Source organism: Ahaetulla prasina, chromosome 3, assembly GCF_028640845.1.
Source record: "Ahaetulla prasina isolate Xishuangbanna chromosome 3, ASM2864084v1, whole genome shotgun sequence".
Taxonomy (NCBI): domain Eukaryota; kingdom Metazoa; phylum Chordata; class Lepidosauria; order Squamata; family Colubridae; genus Ahaetulla; species Ahaetulla prasina.
The window spans coordinates 137,327,492-137,347,715 of record NC_080541.1 but is presented as its reverse complement, the minus strand read 5'-3'; the positions used below and the strand labels follow the sequence as shown (position 1 = coordinate 137,347,715).

The window sequence follows — 20,224 nt, the reverse complement described above, 5'->3', positions numbered from 1 at the left end:
GCAGGGTCACCAGAGCCTTAGTGTGGGAGCAAAGCAGCCCTGTACCTGCCTACGTGCCACATTTGCACGTAAGACAGCTTTTGCTTCCTGCCATTTAGGGCCCTCCACGCTCAGACACAAAAAGGCGATAGCTGGAGCCTTAGTGCAGGAGAGAAGCCGTGGAGAGAGAGAGAGAGAGAGACAGACAGTCAGACAGAGGGGGAGAGAGAGACATAGATAGACACACACAGAGTGATACACAGAGAGGGGGAGAGGGAGGGAGATAGGGAGGGAAAGACACACAGGGGGGAAAGGAGGGAGCTGGAGAGAGATAGAGAGAGGAGAGAGGGGAAGATAGGGAGAGACACAGAGAGAGACAGAAATGGGGCGAGAGATACAGAGAGAGGGGGAGAGAGGGGGGATACAGAGAAAGGGAGAGAGAGATAGAGAAAGGGGAGAGAAATACAGAGAGGGGGAGAGAGATACAGAGAGAGGGGGAAGATGGAGAGGGGCAGAGAGATACAGAGGAGTGGAGAGGAAGGAGACATAGAGAGAGAATGGTTTTGTGGCTGGGTAGGCATGGCTAGGATCATGTGACTGGGTGGGAGTGAGTGACATCGGGTTGGCCATCCCCACCCAGGTTTTGTGGCTCCTGGTTGTTTGTTTTTTCCTGTGGGAAATGGGTCCAAATGGCTCTTTGAGTGTTTAAGGTTGCAGACCCCTGGTCGAGGACTACTTTGTTATTTTTGCAATCCGGAAATTCAGGGAAAGGTTATTTTTCATTCTTTCATTCCTCCACTTTAGGTTAAAAATAAGCCTGAGACATGAAAGTAACAAAACTTCTAATGGCATATCTGTTATAATGAGAAACACCTGTATGAGTAAGGGAAGGAGATAGTTAAACTGAAGGAAGCTCTGTATAGAAATGTATATATAATTTTGCTAAGCTAAGCACCATAACGATGAGAGAGTGTGAGAGAATGTGTATCTAAACATATTCTGTTATAACTTCCTGAGTAAATTACTGGTAACAGGCATAAGGGAGAAGAAATATCCACTCAGGTATACAACCTGGCAACAGATAATCTTCTCCTTATCTCTTTTAACATGAAGTGTTGCTAATATAATAACCACATGCTTGGAAATATGCACACCAGGAATTACTAAATTTGGCATTACTGTAATAAGCAGAGCTATTATGTGAGAGATCTAATTTCACATTCCTTCGTGTTTTTAGTTCAAACTTTTGCAATGTTCAGATCCATTCACTGCCAGTCATTCTCTCCCAGCAATCTACTTTGTTAAGGTTAGCCCAAAGAGATTATGGCAGGGCGTGGGAATAAAAAATACTGCCTTGAGTGTTTTAGAGAAAAAATGAAATATTCTAATTCTGTAAAGGTAATTAGTGGCCCATTTAATTGTGCAAAACACAACATTCTTCCACTTGTCTCCACTTAGATGCCTTAAAGTGAATAATGATACGTGTCCTAATTTTTGCTGAGTGTATTTTGCTTAAGGTATTAAACATCCGGCTATTTTAAGGCACTTCTCCTTGATTAAAAGTCCTTAAAGCATTAACAACTCAGTACTTGTGCCAAGGTCTTAGAGCGGGAGAGTCATAAAACCTTGCTAAAAAACCTTTTCCAAATTGTGAATCATATACAGTTAGCACAAATGCATCTCAGTTGCAAAAAGGATGATATATTGAGGACACATTATTTTACAGGGAGGTTAATTTTTTTTATACTCATAATCAGCTTTGCTAAAAGGAGTTTTAATTAGCATTTTTAAGTGAACAGTCATTCTAAGTTGCACCATTGTCTCTGGACATGGAACCCCAAAGTATTATTCTAGAATCTAGGTGAATTGTGAATAATTAAAAATGATTAACAAATGGAGGAAAAGCATCCATATATCGTGTTTCCCCCAAAATAAGACCCTGTCTTATATTTTTTTGAACCCTGAAATAAGTGCTTGGCCTTATTGACATGCGCTCAAAAGCCTGATTGGGCTTATTATCAGGGGATGTCTTATTTTGGGTGAAACAGGGTGTGTGTGTGTGTGTGTGTGTGTATATATATATATATATATATATATATATATATATATATATATATATATATATATATATATTTGCATCATTCCGGGAAGAAAGCGTTGCAGGATTGCAGCCAAAGCGTGAGGTGCCCTTGTGGCTTGGTTGGTGGGAGAGATGCCTCAAAAACTGGAATCTTGTTTCTCTCGGTACTTCTTAAATCGGTGAGGTCACCGTTCGGTCAGGAAACGAATAACATCATTGCAACACCTGGTTGAGGGCCTTGTCCCCCCAAAAACCTCGCCGTTTCTTTTATGCCCCCCAAAACCCCGCCGCCTTACGGGGTGCTACCGCAGCTGGCGGAGGCGGTGGGAGAAACACTGCTAAGGAACCAGCGCCCGGGGATTCTCAGTCTGGCGCGCGCCGAACCGACCGCGTCACCTCCTCACCCCCGGGAACCTTCGGCGCCGGCTGAAGCCGGCAGGGGCGCCCACCCCGAGAAAGGGAGGGGGGGCAGAAAGAGCTCTCCCGTCACTCAGCGGGCTCCTCGTGACTCAACGGACTGACGCCGCAGGAGGGCAGGAAAGAAGCCGGTCTTGGGAAGAGACCGTCCCTCCCCTCCAGAGAGCCCGTGCGGGGGGAGAGAGAGAGAGAGAGAGAGGAAGCGGGCTGGTTTGAACGCGGGCGGGCGGTTTGTAGCCGGCGTCTCCTTAGCTCGTTGGGGCGGGCGCAGCAAGACGCATGTCGTAGCACCGCCCGCGCCGCCTGCCCGGGTGAAGACAGCGCGCGGGCGGGCGTGTTTTTCTTTCTTTCCTTCCCTCTCTCTCTCTCTCTCTCACTCACTCTCTTCGCCCACCGCCTCCTGCTGCTTTTCCTCCCGCTCCTCCCCTGCGTTGCCTGGTCACAAGGGCCGAAGAAACGACGGCTGTGTAGTAATGGAGGAGGAGGCGGCGGCGGCGGCGGGGGGTTAAGCAGGGGACAAGAGGACGCCCGGAGGGGCGCTCCCCTTCGCCCTTGGCGGCGAGGGCTGCTTTATCGCGCGCCTCCTTTCCTTTGCCCTCCTCCCCTGACTCGCATGCATGGCTTTCATGATGATGAAGAAGAAGAAGTTCAAATTCCGCGTGGAGCTGGAACTGGACGAGCTCTCCTCTGTGCCCTTCGTCAACGGGATCCTCTTCTGCAAGGTGCGGCTGCTGGACAGCGGGAGCTTCAGCGGAGAGTCCTCCAGGTAGGAGCACCGCTCCGACTCCGTTAGCCTGGCCAGGAGCAGTGGAGGGGGAAGGGGAACTGCTAAGAGTCTGGCGGAGCCTCAAGACACCTGTTAGGCTTCGCCAGCTACGAGGAATGCAAATTCGGTGTTGGCTGGGGAGAAAAAAACAACAACATAGGCGAAGGCTATATTGCTGCTCCTTTTCTCGCTCGCTGCTAAGTTGCAACATGGATCTCTCCCACCCTCCCCCCGCAGACTCGTAGACCCGCGAACCCTAGAGAAACAAACCCGCTATCTTAAGTCAAACCCTTCAAATCTTCATTTCCCGGATCTGTTTACAGCCCCAAGGCTGAGTTCACGGGAAAGCATCATCTGTCAAATGAAGTGAGTGGCTCTGATGTTGCACAGGGCATCTTTTTTCTCTCTCTCGCCACGTTTGGATAGAGAAATCGCCTTCCTCCAAAAGGGTTAAACTTCACCGTGGGGATTTCTTAAGAGGAGTGGTTGTGTGGTTTCTTGACAAATGAAGCTCTAGTTTACGGAAGTCGTGGCTACACCTGCATTTCTTTAGCCTAATTGCAAACAATTCCATAGTATCTCCAAACCTAAAAATAATCGTATTATCTCATTAACTCCAGAATAAGTCCTCTGGTAGATGTAAGATGATATATGAAATACAGTAGAATTTCTCCTGCTGGAAAGAGTTAAAAAGTGAGGTTCATTTCTTAGAGCTGATCTTTTTATCCACCTATTTCTTAATCAAATCAAAATAAGGGAAAGACTTTTGCCTTGTTTTAGGTAGAGAAGAGCAGTTATCACGCCAAGAGGTCAACAAAATAGTTATTAATTGACTTCAATATACTCTACAATACTATACAACTCGGATTCTGAAATCATTCACTGAATATCGATGTAAGGTGTAGATATTTAGGTTTATATAAATGATGGTTTGGAGTTTTGAAACTAATAACAACAAACTTCAGATTTCCAATATTTCTAATTTGATTTCTACAATTTCTAATACTAACACAAATATATCCAAAATAGGTGCCTGTAGATGGTGGCCCATAAAATCACCAGGAGTTGAGCTCATCTTGAGGAGCCTTTCACCTTTAATTAATACAGTAATGGTTAGGGAACTCATAATATGGTCGGTTTAGGAGCTTGACTCCTAATCATTTCAGTAACTCCTTCATCTATTTGTATTGGCAGCAAAACAGAAGTGGTTTGGCATTTCATTTTTCCTGAATATTTTTTTCAACTTCCCAAGTTAGCATTCTATTCAGCTATTTCCTGGAATCTCCATCCAATTTTGCTTAGTTTTTTTAATTTGGCAAAGTGTTGCTAACTATACTGTAGTATGTACTGGTTTATGTTTGTAAAACAGAGGGTTCTATTTATTATATTTTATATGCACAAATACTTTCTGTTTCATTAGTATGGGCATGAGTGTCAATTATGTGGTGTTTTCTTGTTGCAATATGTGAAAATGCACACTGTCTCATTCGTCATCTTCAGGCTTCAGCTTCGTGCTTCTGGGAGCAAATTCCCAGAAGCATGAAGCTGAAGCCTGAAGATGACGAATGAGACTTCGTCGAAACATCGCCAAGACACTTCCAATTTTACGCGGGTGAAAACCCGAATAACCAAAGACCTACATACAAACACCCGCGAAAACCTCAGAAAACAAATATATATATATATCAAACAGATATATATATATCAAAACTGTCATTTCTTTGTATTTATAAAATGGAATAAAAAATGGGGTCCCAATATATATAACTTCTCCCTTCCCCAATTTTCCCATTGAAGAAAAATAACAAAGAATAAAATATTAATGTTGCTGGCCAATGTTTCTGTGGCCTTACCTTCTTTGCCTTCTAAGTTCCTTAGACTGACACTATAGCTATATTTTATACCAGTGGTCCCCAAGCTTTACGGCTTGGGGGTCCAGCCGGGGGGAAGAGGGGAACCGGTTCACCACTTGTGCAAGTTGAGCTGCATGCATGCGCACTACCCCGCCACTCACATACAGTAAGTCAAGCTGAGTGGGCGCTGCCCAGCTGCTCTCACTTCCCAGTTCCGAACAGGGCAAGGCCTGGTAGTAGGCCATGGTCTGAGGGTTGGGGACCCCTGTTTTACACAACCACACACCTACAGCGATATCACAGGAACTGAAGAGATGAAACAAACCAAGCAATAGCATACATTGCTTGACGTTCCTATTTTAAAAATGCAATTTCCTTGTTGGTGGATAGAATGCCAATGAATTGACATTTATTGCAATGGTATCAACAATGGTATGAACATTATCCTGTGATCAACAAAGAGATCATCTTGCCTTGCAATCAGGATTAGTTATTTCTGTTAGGGAGAGCATCACAGAAGAAGTTGAAAATTGTAACCTATGTCTGTAAAATATAGCATATGTCTCATAACAGAATTTTCAGTTACTGTGTTTTTTTATTTTATTGTTGGGTAGAAATAAATAACCTGGATTCAATTCCTTACTTGATTAAGGACCTGAGGGGGAAAAAACTAAATATTTGTATAGCATTTTGAACAGAAAACCAGTATTTTTGTAATTCTCTTTTAAAAGTCAACGTACTGTGAGATCTTAAGGTGTAGTGTAACTTGGCCAGAGAGAATTCATATAGAAGGCAAAATTCATATTAGTATTCTTTTAGAAAATGTTATTAAATGTCTTATTGGATTACTTATTTATTGTTTCCAGGTGTGAATTAATAAATGCATATAATAATTCTGTTCTCATGGAAGAACAACACTGGCTTGGTTCTTGGTGATATTTACTGCCTCTAGCCTTAAGGCAATATACCTTACTAGCTGCTAGATAGCAATCATTATCAGCCCTTCAAAGTAGACCAACTATAAAACCAATGCCATCTAAGTCACTACCACTTTTATTGTAAAGCTTTAGTAACAGAATCTTGCAGGTTTGAATGCACTTCCTCCCCTTTCCTTCCCTTCATCTTCATGTGAACTAAGGATGGATTTGTCTGAACCAGTTACTTACCTTACATTCTTGGCCCATGTCCCTTTTATCTGATCATCTCCTTGGTAGTAGCTCTTCTCCTGTTCCTCAAGGCCATTCCTTTTCCTCTACAATACCAGGGTAGAAGAGGAGTGTCACCCACATACAGTATACAAGCTTGCAATCTTCCTGAATGGAGTTGGTTGGCCACTAGGTGACATAAGATGATGGGACTCTATGGGCTGTTGCATATTGATATATTCTTGTATAATTCCAGTGCAAAGAAAGGCTTTCATAAATTAAAGATAAAATCTAACTCAATGGAAATTGGAACTGTTTCCAACTATAGAAAGTGACCAATCTATTATCTTACATTGATATATTTAACAAGTATATCCTAGTATTTAAGGGTTAACGTATGTTAACGTGGCTTTTCTTTATGTAGCAACACTGATACCATTCCTTATAAATGTTTATCCCAACATTTTTGCTTATATAGTTTTACATTACATATTTCAGTGTCAATATTAATTTCAAATTGTGGATAGTATTTGGCTAAGATGCTCTGGTGGGCCTTCTCTACATTTAATTCTCACCTGTTAATTTTATTTATTTATTTTGCTGGTCTTAGTCAAATTTGTTTCCAGAAATGAAAGCAATTTTATATTCCCTTTCCCCTTTTAACTACTTACTCAGTTAGAGAATAACAAAAAAGTAGTAGGTTCAGAAGATTTTCATGTTTAATAGTAGGCCCTCAAATGGTTGAAGGTTTAGATTCAAATCTTGATCTGATACCAGCATTTTAATATTTATTGTTAATTTAATTTAAACCATTAATTATGATAACCATTTTAAATATTTCATGCTTTTAGTTCAGTCCTCACAATATCACAAATGTATTGCTAGTCTCTTAAAATGCCATGAAATATTGTTGTTTTACAGACTCTGATAAATAGGTTTCTAGAATAGGGGCAATTTAGTTTATCACTCTAAATATTGCTTTTAAAAATGTTATGTTGTAATATTCCAGCCAAACTACAGATTTAAGTATATGTTTATCTCTTAATCAATATCAACTCATTCTGTGAGTGAGATGGGCAGCCTCCAAATATGATAAATCAATCGATAAATGAAAGTATTTCTCAGCTCTAACTACATCATGTCTCAGATTTTTATCTTGATGAATTATGTTAGCCTTGCATCAATAGCAGATTTGCAGTGTTACTGCAAGCTGGTCTGTTCGGAACAGAGTATATTTCAGTTAAAAACAGATGCTGGACCCAGACTGCCAAAAATTCTCCAGAGCAAGGAGAAATCTTGATATCTCCCATACATATTCTGGACAGCTGGCTTTTTGTGTGTGAATAAATGGCAGAAGCTAACCCTTTTGAGGTCAGTTGCAAACAATTTGGTTTCCACCAAACTCAGAAACATTAATATAGACTTTTATGGACTTAATACTCAACCAAACCTTATCTTTTGAATCACTCTGGAGTTTACTCCCCCCTCCCCTTTTACTGCTTTCCATTAAGAAAAAAATTGTAACTTTAAATTTCTGTAAGATTTTTTTTTTTCAGAATACACAGCAAAAGTGTGATTACCATATTGATTTTAGAAAGTTTTAAATTGATTAAGGGCTTAAATGGACTTGATTTAAGACTTTGAAGCTGATTGAAAGGATACTTTCTTGTGGAAAAATCCTATTGTTTATCCTTTGAAACAGCTAAGATGACTTGGAAAGTTGGACACTAGAAGGCACCAGATGGCTACCTTAAAATAAACGTTTGATGAATGGGTGCTGGAAGTTTTGGAATTTAACTCCTTAGTAAAATCAGAAGGTATTCTTGAAGAGGAACAACCCCCATTGAATAAAGCTGAAATTGACTTACAGTGGATATAAAAATCATAACCTATGAGAAAGTGATGGAAATAATGGATTTACAAATTAAATTTGATGAAGATTTAAAAACTTAGAAAGATATACAAATAATAAACCCAAAGAGCAATGTGGATGATTTTATTATAACACATTTGTGTGAGTTACCACACTGGAATTATAAAAGGGGCCAGACAAAGATAACAAGATCTTTAAGAGAAGAGACAAAGAAAATACAAGAAAGCAGCCATTTGAGTTTTCTGTGAGGAACTTAAAGATAGTTAGAAAAAAGAATACAAAGTCAGTTTATTTCATCAAGGTTAAAATAATGGGTTCTATTTCTGGTAATGTTTAATTGTGAGGGTTTTGAGGGGTGGACGGTGATTATTTGAAGAAAAGGGAAACTGTTTATCGGGTATACTAGGCAACATGTTTGTAATACTTAAATTATTTCTAGTAATCCTTATTTGACTTTTGCTAATTAACATGGAGAGATGAGGTTTTATAGATGGGCTTATAGAGAATTGGGTAAGGGACTGAAGGAAACTCTGGGTATTGCATAAAAATTAATATATATATATCATAAAACCATAGGAAAGGATGGATAAAATTGGTCACCTCAACAATGGAGCCGTCTGAGCAAATCTCTGGTTGCCTGGGAACCCCAGGACTTGACAATTTAGCTTGGTCTTGAGGATTTTTTGGAATATCAAAAGAAATGAAACAGATCTGCTCTGGGGAGAAGAATATTCCATAAAGCAGGCGCCAAGACAGAAAAGGCATGCCTCTGGGACCCACTAAAATAACACACCAAATCTACCAGATCTAATGAGGCAGATAGATGCAAATGGGGAGAGACTGTCCCTCAGATGCTTCAGTCCCATACCATGAAGGAGTTTAAATGATAAGTTGAATTGGACCGGGGAACAAACTGGCAACCAATGAACCTCTCAGAGCAGAAGTGTTACGATGGTTGTTCTAGGATTACACATAACTGCACATGCCACTGTATTCTTGCGCCAACTAAAGCTTCTGAATACTCTTCTAAGGACAGCCCTATGTGGATTGCATTGCAGTAATCCAATCTGGAAGTGACCAGGGCATGAGTGACTAAGTAGGACCTGTCAATCCAGGAATGGGTGTACCTGGAACTCAAAACAAAGCCATGCAAAGGCCCTCCTAGCCCTATTCATTCAGCAGAAGTCGTGATTAGGTAATTATGTTAGTTTTACAATACAAAATAATCTTTAATCAAAAATATTTTAAAAAGTAAACTTTCAGCCTTACATGGACATAACCAATTGCTAGGGAACGTAAGCTGGAGAGTATTATTGCAATCAAACATAGTTCAAGTGCATTTCATAGGCAGCTGGCCACAGAATGGACTGTTGACATAAAATGAGCTAAATGAATTTTGTTCTGATTCAGATAAGTTATTATGTTCTCAAACCCATTGCATTCATTTCTTCAAGGGAACATATATGATGTGTATTTCCTAAATACAGTAGGCTTCAACCTCCATGTAAAATTTTCATATATTTATTCACATCTTTTTATTAAATATCCCCAATCACAATAACCGAATCTGAAAAGTTAATGGGCAATATTTTAAAAAAGGCAAAAAAATAAAGGTAATAGAAACAGTATGCCAATCCTGCTCTATGAACTAACAGTAAAAAGGTGACTCATCTAATTACTTTAATTACTTTAACTGCCCAAGAAGCTGCTGATTCAGTTCTACAGAGGAATTATTGAGTCTGTCATTTGCACCTCTATAACTGTCTGGTTCGGTTCTGCAACCCAACAAGAAAAACACAGACTTCAGAGGATAATTAGAACTGCAGAAAAAATAATTGCTACCAACCTGCCTTCCATTGAGGACCTGTATACTGCGAATCAAGAAGAGGGCTGTGAAAATATTTACAGACCCCTCGCATCCTGGACATAAACTGTTTCAACTCCTACCCTCAAAACGACGCTATAGAGCACTGCACACCAGAACAACTAGACACAAGAACAGTTTTTCCCCGAAGGCCATCACTCTGCTAAACAAATAATTCCATCAACACTGTCAAACTATTTACTGAATCTGCACTACTATTAATCTTCTCATAGTTCCCATCACCAATCTCTTTCCATATATGACTGTATGACTATAACTTGTTGCTGGCAATCCTTATGATTTATATTGATATATTGACCATCAATTGTGTTGTAAATGTTGTACCTTGATGAACGTATCTTTTCTTTTATGTACACTGAGAGCATATGCACCAAGACAAATTCCTTGTGTGTCCAATCACACTTGGCCAATAAAAATTCTATTCTATTCTATTTTATTCTATTCTAATGAGATATCAAAGTGTAGAAAATGATACTATTTGTAACATTAAATATGAAGTTTCAAGATAGTGTAAATACTGAAAAAAATTAAATAGTGTAAGCACTTTCTAATATAGATTTCCCTTTGTCATTACCAAATGCCTACTGAAAATAAAAAAGAAATGTTACTTCCAAGCAAAATACAATTCACTAATTAAATATAGTTGTCCACCAGAAGCTTAATACACCTCCCTTGCTCTAGATTGCAAAAACAATTGCTTGGGAAGTCACAAAACTACAGGTAGTCATCACTTAGCGACCATATGAAGTTACAAAGATGCTGAAAAAAATAACTTTATGACCAATTCTCATATTTAACAACTGCTGCAGCATCTCCAAGGTGACACAAAAAGTATTTTTGCATTTTACAACCAGCAGACCTTTGCAGTCGTACCAGCGTCCCATGGTTACATGATCACCACTTGAACACTTCACAGCCAGCTTCCAACAAGTAGAGTCAGTGGAGAAGGCAGCAAGTCACAATAATGTGATGTCTCAGTTAATGACTGCTTTGCTTAACAATGGAGTTGCCAGACCCAATTTTGGTTGATAAGTGAGGACTTACATGTATGTATCTAGTAGGTTTGTGTAGCATTTCAGGTTCAAAGAGAAAAATGGTTTTCAGATTGTAGGAAGTCATGCATAGCACTTTTTTTTCTGGATTGGGTTGGGGAGGGTAGTTGTGCAGGACATGTATGTGTGTTCTTCTTAAAGTTAAAAAGTTGCTGCTGGAAATAAGAAACATTTTCAGTTTTGGGCATCTTTGGAAATTCCAGTGCATTCTGATGATTCATTTTTCTTCCTCACAATAAGTCATGGGAGGACAAAAAACCCTCAAATGAATTTGAAGAATGATCGTGAAAGTACAACATGAACATCATCATGTAAATTGGAATCTGTTTTATCTGATGTGTGTACTGATTTAAACATTGCATTTCTAGTACATAGGAAGTTGACTCACAGTGGAATGTTTTCATCAACATACTCTTTAGCGCAGTTGCCACTGACACTGTCATTATTATAGTTCATTGCTAGGGTAACCAATCAATATGAATATAAAAACAGATTTAGAGGACAGTTTTGGAATGTACCAAATGTAAAACAAAAACTTGTAAGATACTTTTAAATATGAATGAATGCTGTGAAGTTTGTACTCAAAATATGTTTTCAATTAGCCTGAGAGTGGATTCTTTTTACTAAATGTACTGAGTATCCTTTCAAAGTTTTTTGTTGCAGTCATTAAATCTTGTCTTTAAAAGTTTTGGCTTTAATGGCCAGATACATATAAACTTTGGGGATATACTTCTGGGGGAAAAATTGATGCCCTAGTTCCGTGATGGCGAATCTATTGAATGTGTGCCACTTTGGACACATGAAGCCATGTCACCCGGCACATGCAGCCTTGCCTGTTTGTCTCCTGGGTTTCTGGCGTGCATGCACACACAACAATCAGCTGTCCTTCGTGTGTGTGGCAGTACTGAAAACCAGTATGCTCATGCACGCCGGCCAGCTGGTTGTTGGGCGCACATGTGCACTAAAACCCAGAAGTTTGGTTTTTCCGGAGCTCAGTCCCTTCGCACGCACAGCAGTGCCGAAAACCAGTGTGCGCATGCAAGTCTCAGTTGCAAGGCATGGAGGTGTGGCTAAGCGAAGAACGCAACGAACAGCTGTTCCAGCCTGACAATCAGCTGGGCCGGAGCCTCGGTGCCTGACTATCACCGGGGCGAGGCCAGCACACGGAAGAGGTGTGGCTTGCCTACTTAAGGGTATCTAACAGACTTTACAGATTGCTGTTTTGCTGCTGAATGACCTCATTGTGTGCCAGAGCCCAGCTGAATAAACCCAGTGTGCTTCCTCATGTGTGTGGAGTTTTCCTACTGGTGTCAGTCCGGAGCTTGGACTTTTGAGACTCAAGGCCCATGGGCTGGATTCACCCCATAGGATGCTTAGATCTGGTCCGCAGGGCCGCCCTGGAAACAGCAAAGGACCAGCCTGTAGTGTCCCTGCCAGCAAAAACAGAGCTTGTGAGGGCCGCTTGCAACCCTCCTTAGCTGCATTTTCACTGGCAGAAGGTTGCAGGAGGCCCTCCCAGCCAAAAACGGAGCTCGATTGGGAGCCTGTTTTCGCTGGCAAAGCGCTCGGGCCACTACAGGTGCTCCTGACATGTGTCATTAAACTGACCATGCCAGTCCTGGTCACACCCACCCAGGCCCCCTGAAGTCAAATACAACCCTCATGTGGCCCTCAAATTGAGTTTGACACCCCTGTTTTAAACCTTCTACATGCAGGTGTACAATACACTTTATTTAATTCATTCTGTGCATAGCACAACCCGTTTCTCAAATTACTGATACTTAACAGTAAAGGTAATACTATACTTATTAATTGACTATTCTTCTAGCAGATAAAAAAGTTATAAGCAACTTAAAGCCATGAGAATAGGAGGCATACAGTGATGGGCTAATTAAAAGTAAAATCTTCACAATAGCCATTCTGTGTGTGAGAGAGAAATCTATAAAAGCTGTATATAGCTTCGCACATGATTTGGAAGCATATTTTTCTATCAGATGTTGTGGAATAAGAGCACAGACAAAAATAGAGCAGCCGCTTCTAAATCTAGCTTGTTCCTTGGTTAATGTGTTCTCTGTGTGAAAATGTCCTTTCTTCTCCCCTAAAAAAATAAAAAAATAAAACTATAGTTAAATCGTTGTCATTATTTTGTTAAGTAGAATCAAGTTAGTTTTTCCACTGCACTGTTTCCTAATTTACCAAAGCATTATTTGTGCTCGGAAAGCTTTTTCCCTCGATCTCAGTATTGATTGTCACATTTGTTACTGTAGAAACTGTGGCTTGATATAATCTATATTTCAGGCTCCACATTATATCAGATTATTAATAACTGGCTGCCAAAAAGCCAGGTAGAGGGGTGGTAGTATCATTGTTGTTGTTGCTATTTTAAAAATCTCAGTTGGCTTTCCAGAGATGTTATTTTCTTCTGTCTCAGGAAAAGGTTTCAGTTCGTGGATGGATGTATTTTCTACACAAATTAATGCACTTGAGTGGTCACTAGGAAATTCAAGATAGAATAAATTATTCATAATTTGGATATTCAGAACCTAATTAACAACTCTCTCCTCCATTACAGAAATGGAAAAGATGCTCTGAATGTTTTGTGCTTGAGTAAAATTCCTGGCAGCTTCTTAATATTGTAAATAATATTTCATATTCCATGTCCATCAAATTTTAGACAAACTGGATAGAAGGGTATGATAATATTGCTCAGAATAATGCTTGGTACTTTTAGTTATTTGAAATGAAGGTGCATTTATTTTCCAGTAGAATATTTTTCTACTTCTCATTTTAAAAATTTGCATGTGAACTGAATGGTATAACTATTCATCACAGAGAAATACAGGTAGTCCTCAATTTACAGCAGTTCGTTTAGTGACCATTCGAAGTTACAACTAACACTGAAAAAATGATATGACCAATTTTCATACTTATGATCATTGCTGCATCCCCATGGTCATGTGATCAAAATTGCTTTGCAACTGACTTATATTTATGGCCGTTGCAGTGGCCCAGGTTCATATGATCATTCTTATAACAACTATGGCAAGAAAGATTATGCAGAGGAGTACCCCAAGGCTCTGTTTTAGGCCCAGTACTCTTCAACATCTTCATCAATGACTTGGACGAGGGGATAGATGGGGAACTCATCAGATTTGCAGATGACACCAAGCTGGCAGGAATAGCCAACACTCCAGAACATAGGCTCAAGATACAGAAGAAAGACTTGAACATTGGGCGCTATCTAACAAAATGAAATTCAACAGTGAAAAAAGTAAGGTTCTACATTGGCCAAAAAAACAAAATGCACAGGTACCGTATAGGTGGTACCTTGCTCAATAGTAGTAACTGCAAGAGGGATCTTGGAGTCCTCGTGGACAACCATTTAGATATGAGCCAGCAGTGTGCAGCAGCCAACACAGTTCTGGGCTACATAAACAGAGGGATAGAATCAAGATCACGTGAAGTGTTAATACCACTTTATAATGCCTTGGTAAGGCTACACTTGGAATACTGCATTCAGTTTTGGTCGCCACGATGTAGAAAAGATGTTGAGAACTAGAAAGAGTGCAGAGAAGAGCAACAAAGATGATTAGGGGACTGGAGACTAAAACATATGAAGAACGGTTGCAGGAAGTGGGTATGTCTAGTTTAATGAAAAGAAGGACTAGGGGAGACATGATAGCAGTGTTCCAATATCTCAGGGGCTGCCACAAAAAAGAGGGAGTCAAGCTATTCTCCAAAGCGCCTGAAGGCAGGACAAGAAGCAATGGGTGGAAACTAATCAAGGAGAGAAGCAACTTAGAACTAAGGAGAAATTTCCTGACTGTTAGAACAATCAATAAGTGGAACAACTTGCCTCCAGAAGTTGTGAATGCTCCAACACTGGAAATTTTTAACAAAATGTTGGATAGCCATTTGTCTGAAATGGTGTAAGGTTCCCTGCCTGGGCAGGGGGTTGGACTAGAAGACCTCCAAGATCCTTTCCAACTCTGTTATTATGTTATGTTTTGTCTCACTTGGCAAAATAAATTTTGGGCTCAAGTGTGGTCATAAGTCAAGAACTACCTGTAATGAATAAACATTCATTGGGTGGTCAATTTTGATCAGAAAAATGACATGGGGAGAAATTAAGCACTTCATTCCATCTCTCCAGTCAGAGTTCTGGTCTTCAACATTTAGTAAAATATTTTTTTAAAAATACCAAGAGATTGTACACAGACATGTTTGGTTTTCATGTACATTAAAATAATTTGATAAAGTCAAAGTTAATGCATTGGCAACTGTTTTTTGTGCAGAAATGCCAGAGGTATACAATCTCAACTTTCAGTATTATTACGTGTTTATCTAATTACAGCTGTGTAGTTAGAGGTCAGCAATGCGTTATGTTAGAATAAAGTAGTAGATTGATGAAAGAAATTATTGGTTGTGGCAATCCTTTCCTTTCAACTAAGCCCTCCAATTTATTCTTTGTCTTTGCTTTTTAATATCAGAACATCTTAGATATTAGATATGACAAATGCAGTGCTAGCAAGTGCATTAGTTTCTATTTAGATAGAGTCCCAAAGTCATATCTCCTGAAAATCAGTCTCATAAATTATGTGCAAGGAAAGTAGGAAGTCCGTGATTAATTTCCTTATGGTTAGTAAATTATCTTTCCATATGAAGGGAGAATAAACCTTACCTATTTACACATAGTTTTGCAAATATTACAGGCATCACCCTAATCTCTGGTTTAATAGTAAAAATATTTAAAAAGCAATACTGGATACATTTTACCAGTAATAAATAACCCCACATGGCTATTAAGGTTAAAATGAAGATTCTGATCATTGTAGGAAGGAATTGACCTATGGTGTCTTAAATTTTAAAGGGCTTATTTTCTAAAAATAACAAATCTTCTGTTGTCAGTGTCTAATTATCCTCTAATGTTTTTCTATTTACAGGGAAGTGGTTCAAGCAAACTGTGTTCATTGGAAGAAGAGGTTTTCATTTATATGTAAAATAAGCGCAAGTGCCACAACCGGGATTCTGGATCCCTGCATCTGCAGAGTCTCTGTACGAAAGGTATAAATGGGTGTCATACTTATATTTGTATTGTAGTTGTGTCCCTGTAAATTACAGATATTTTTAGTATCTCTTCCCATTTAAGTTATAAGTTTATATATTTATTCATTTTGTTACTACGAATTAGATTGCTTGAGCATATTCTGCTCTAGCTATTGCCTAATCCCTTACTGATGTACAAAAGGTATTTTACAAGTTGATAACGAGGACAGTATTCATAACATAAGAACTTAAAATTGCTTTATCTTGAAATGTGGCTTTGAATGGATTGCAGCACATACTCTGTGTATAGTAACATAAACTATTCATGCTGGTTCAATATTCTTGAAATCCAGCATATGTAGAAGGCCCAAAATTGAAGAAGGTTGGATTAAGATAGTGCAGTTAGATCTAGATTTGTGATCATCCACACATACACCCACATACTTATCCATATTATTGTCTTTATTATCTCAAAAGTGAGAAAGATTCTTTAAGATAGCAATAATAATAGCACTTAGACTTATATACTGCTTCATAATGCTTTACAGCACTCTCTAAACCAGACGTGTCAAACACGCAGCCCATGGGTCAGATCCGGCCTGCAATGGACCATAGAGTTGGCCCATGGAGCCGTTCCATAGACTGCGAGGGACTAGTCCCTGCTATGCCCACCCAGTCGGTCACGCCACCCAGGCCACATCCATCCCAGGCCCCCAAGGGCAAACAAACTCCCAATGCGGCCTGCAACCACATTGCGTTTGATACCCCTGCTCTAAGTGGTTTACAGAATCAGTTTATTGCCTTAATCTGGATCCTCATTTTACCAACCTCGGAAGGATGGAAGGCTGAGTCAACATTGACCTGGTCAGGATCAAACTCTTGCTGTGGGTAGAGTTAGCCTCCAATACTGCATTCTAACATTAAAGATTCAATAGGCCCTTGAGATTCAGATTCAAAATAAATAAGGGAAAGAGCTGGTAGTCTGCTTTTCCTTATTTTTACTCTGCCTCATGCAGCCCTAGAAGAATAAACATTAGCAGCTCCTTTTGATAACACCGTAACATCCAAATTTTACAGAGAATACAGCCAACTGTATGAATTTGCTTGCTATGTTTCCTTATAAAGAATCCATATAACTTCCTTTGATCTGGTTTTTTGACTACAACTATTTATTTGTTGCAGGAATTAAAAGGAGGGAAGACTTATGCAAAGGTAAAAAGATAACACTTATAATACAGTGCCTCTTATTGTTTCCTTTTCATAGTTGTCTGTAATATTAGTTTAGAGCAGTGGTAGTCAACCTAGTCCCTATCGGCCACTAGTGTGCATTCCAGCTTTCATGGTGGGCAGTAGGGGTTTTGTCCAATACTGAAGCAGTTTCCTTTTTTTTAATTTAATTGACTTTTTAAAAAAAATTCATAGCATTATTTAAAAACATTTTCATTAGGTTTTCATAAAATTCCCCATCACAATTTAAATTTCTGAAAATATACTATTTGTATCGCCTGCGCATAAGTTAATTCACGTTACATAAGTGAAACTAAATGGCGCTATATTGCGACCACAAACAAAAGAGCCTCATCCCAGAATAGCTCACGCATCTCCCCCCGAACCGGTGGGCGGTTAGAAAATTTTCCTACTAACAGAGATACAAAAGTGGGCGGTAGGTATAAAAAGGTTGACTACCCCTGGTTTAGAGTTATATTGCAGTATAGGCTTCTTATTGTTATGAATGATATCAGGCATTATAAAACTTAGTTATGTAGCACAAAGATGATAAGGCATGCTACAAAGCCTAAATGTGTTCTATTTCTTTTTTGTTCTGTGATTACTAACTTCATTCTTTTGTCAATAGTTGGGTTTTGCAGATCTTAACCTGGCAGAGTTTGCCGGATCAGGAAATACCACTCGCCGCTGCTTACTGGAAGGTTATGATACCAAAAACACAAGGCAGGACAATTCAATTCTCAAAGTAATTGTGTGGGAATTTTTTGCTATTCCATTTTGGTTTTTTAGAAGTAGCTTTTTGCTAATTGCTAATAGGAAAACAAAGCACAGTAACCATCCATTATTTCATACTTCTCTTCCTCTTTCCCTTCCATCCCCATTCGTGATCACAGTACAGTAAATAGGACCTAAAGGAATTAGTTTGTTTTAATAAGATATCTGATGAAAAATTGTAAGCGAAAACCCATCAGAAGTTAGTGCTTAAATCATTACGGGTATTTTAGGGATTTGTATAAATAGCATCTTAGTTTGCCCAAATACTTCTTTTTTGTTTTCTCGTTAGCTATATCTGATGATATAATGAACACAGAAAAAGTAAAATACTTGACGAAATTACACAATTTGCTTTTTTCCTCTGAGATGGTTTTGATAACACAGTCTTTGTTAATGCATTTGGTTTTAAAATCGGTATTGAATTAGGCCTTTGTAATTGATTTTCATAAGAGGTTTTAATCTATATGCCGTAACTATAATCCATTTTTTGTAATAGCTCTGTTTGGTAGTTCACTTGATAGAATATAATTAATTTTTTTTCTTGTCATATTTTTGGAATTGCAGTTTGATTTCATTTTTTAAAATTTCATTCTTACTGATTTGTAGATCTTAATCAGCATGCAGCTAATGTCTGGAGACCCTTGCTTTAAAACGTAAGTTTAAATTTATATACATATTTTTCTTAGCATTTGTCCCACTTGGTTGTGTGCTTGTTATGCACTGCTTTTCCTATAGTCCTCATAGCAAATCACTATCAAAGTATGACGAAATCTGGAGTTTTACTTTCTAGCTGGCTGTTTGCTGAGCTGATGCTGATTAAAGTTGAAAGGCATTGATTGGCCCAGGATCACCAACTCCCTTCCATGCCTAAGGGAAGAGTAGAATCTGGTTCTTCCTGCTTCTAGGCTCCAAGCCAGCTCCTTGACCTTTACATTATGCTAGTTACCAATATTTATGAATGTCTGCATGCATGGGCATGTATATGTATCTTGCTGCCCATCTATAATGTTTAAGAATATAATATACTAGCTTTAGTGACCTAATTCCATATTCTATCCAATGTGAGCGAAGGATTTGCTGTGCAGTTGCAGCGATCTAAATTTGTACTGTCTGTTGTCATTCTATTAAAACTGGATTCTGCTTAAAGCCAGGTTTTAGTCACCAAAGGTAACAAGGTCATTTCCTTCCTTTTTTCATATTCTTCCTTATTTGTAGGCTTTATGTATACTGCAGGGTAAGTGTGTTAATTAAACGTGTAAGCAAATAAAATTAAACGTTGTGGTTTGTTTCTGCACTATTACTTTTTAGAGTGCATCCTTAAGCACAGTATACAGGTAGTCCTTGAGTTATGAATGTAATGGAGTCTGCCTGTTACATTCCTAACCCGAGGATTCATTGGAGTGAATCACATCAAACGAACGTGATCACTCCCTGCTTTCGCCCATGCATTCACTAATCAAATGTGCAAGTCGTTAAGTACACATGAGGTATCTCAGGGTGGGGAAGGCCATGCCGGGGGGATGCTGTCTAGCGATGGAACAGGCCATCTGCTTCAAACCACCCAAGCCCTCCCTGACCCACTGAGATACCTCATGCTCCCTCTCCTGGGATCCCCACAATTGCTTCCCCCCCACCATCATGCTGTACCAGGTCACTTACCTTGTAAAGATCTAGTGAGCTGTCTCCTCTCCAGCCTCTCTGCCATGGTTTCTTTGCTGCTTGCAGTCTTGGCACAAATGGTGTTTGCAAGCCGACAAGACACTGGGGCAGCAAAATCACATTGCTCCAAGCCTCCCATTGGCTTGTGCTGTTTCAATCTTGGCGCAAAAACTGCTTCCCAGCCAATGGGAGGCTTGAAGCAATGCAATTTCGCTGCCCCAAAGTCTCATCAGCTTGCTAATGCTGTTTGGCCGGATCTGGTGGAGGCCTCGGTTCGCCAAGAATAGAGGGCTAAAGTACTGTAGTGTGAGATCAACAGGCAAGATCTCGCACTACTGATCTCACGTGATCTCACACTACTTTAGGCCTCTGTTCTCTGCGAATGCACTGAAGCAAGCAAAGGAATTGACAACTCCCTAGATTGTCGCAAGGTAAATGAGTCTCCATAGGCACTGGGACTGTGGAGAC

The 20,224-nt window shown here is 39.5% G+C and overlaps 1 protein-coding gene across 1 annotated transcript in view; it reads left to right on the top strand.

The window, feature by feature from the left end:
• The first annotated feature begins 2,563 nt into the window (after nt 1-2,563).
• Nucleotides 2,564-20,224, top strand: part of EEIG2 (EEIG family member 2) — a 31,090-nt gene continuing 13,429 nt past the window's right edge. Inside the window, exons 1-5 of the mRNA XM_058177302.1 lie at nt 2,564-3,242; nt 15,994-16,114; nt 17,279-17,308; nt 17,952-18,068; nt 18,704-18,750. Coding sequence (XP_058033285.1) covers nt 3,094-3,242; nt 15,994-16,114; nt 17,279-17,308; nt 17,952-18,068; nt 18,704-18,750 — 464 coding nt within the window. The 5' untranslated portion in view covers nt 2,564-3,093. The remainder of the gene's footprint in view (nt 3,243-15,993; nt 16,115-17,278; nt 17,309-17,951; nt 18,069-18,703; nt 18,751-20,224) is intronic.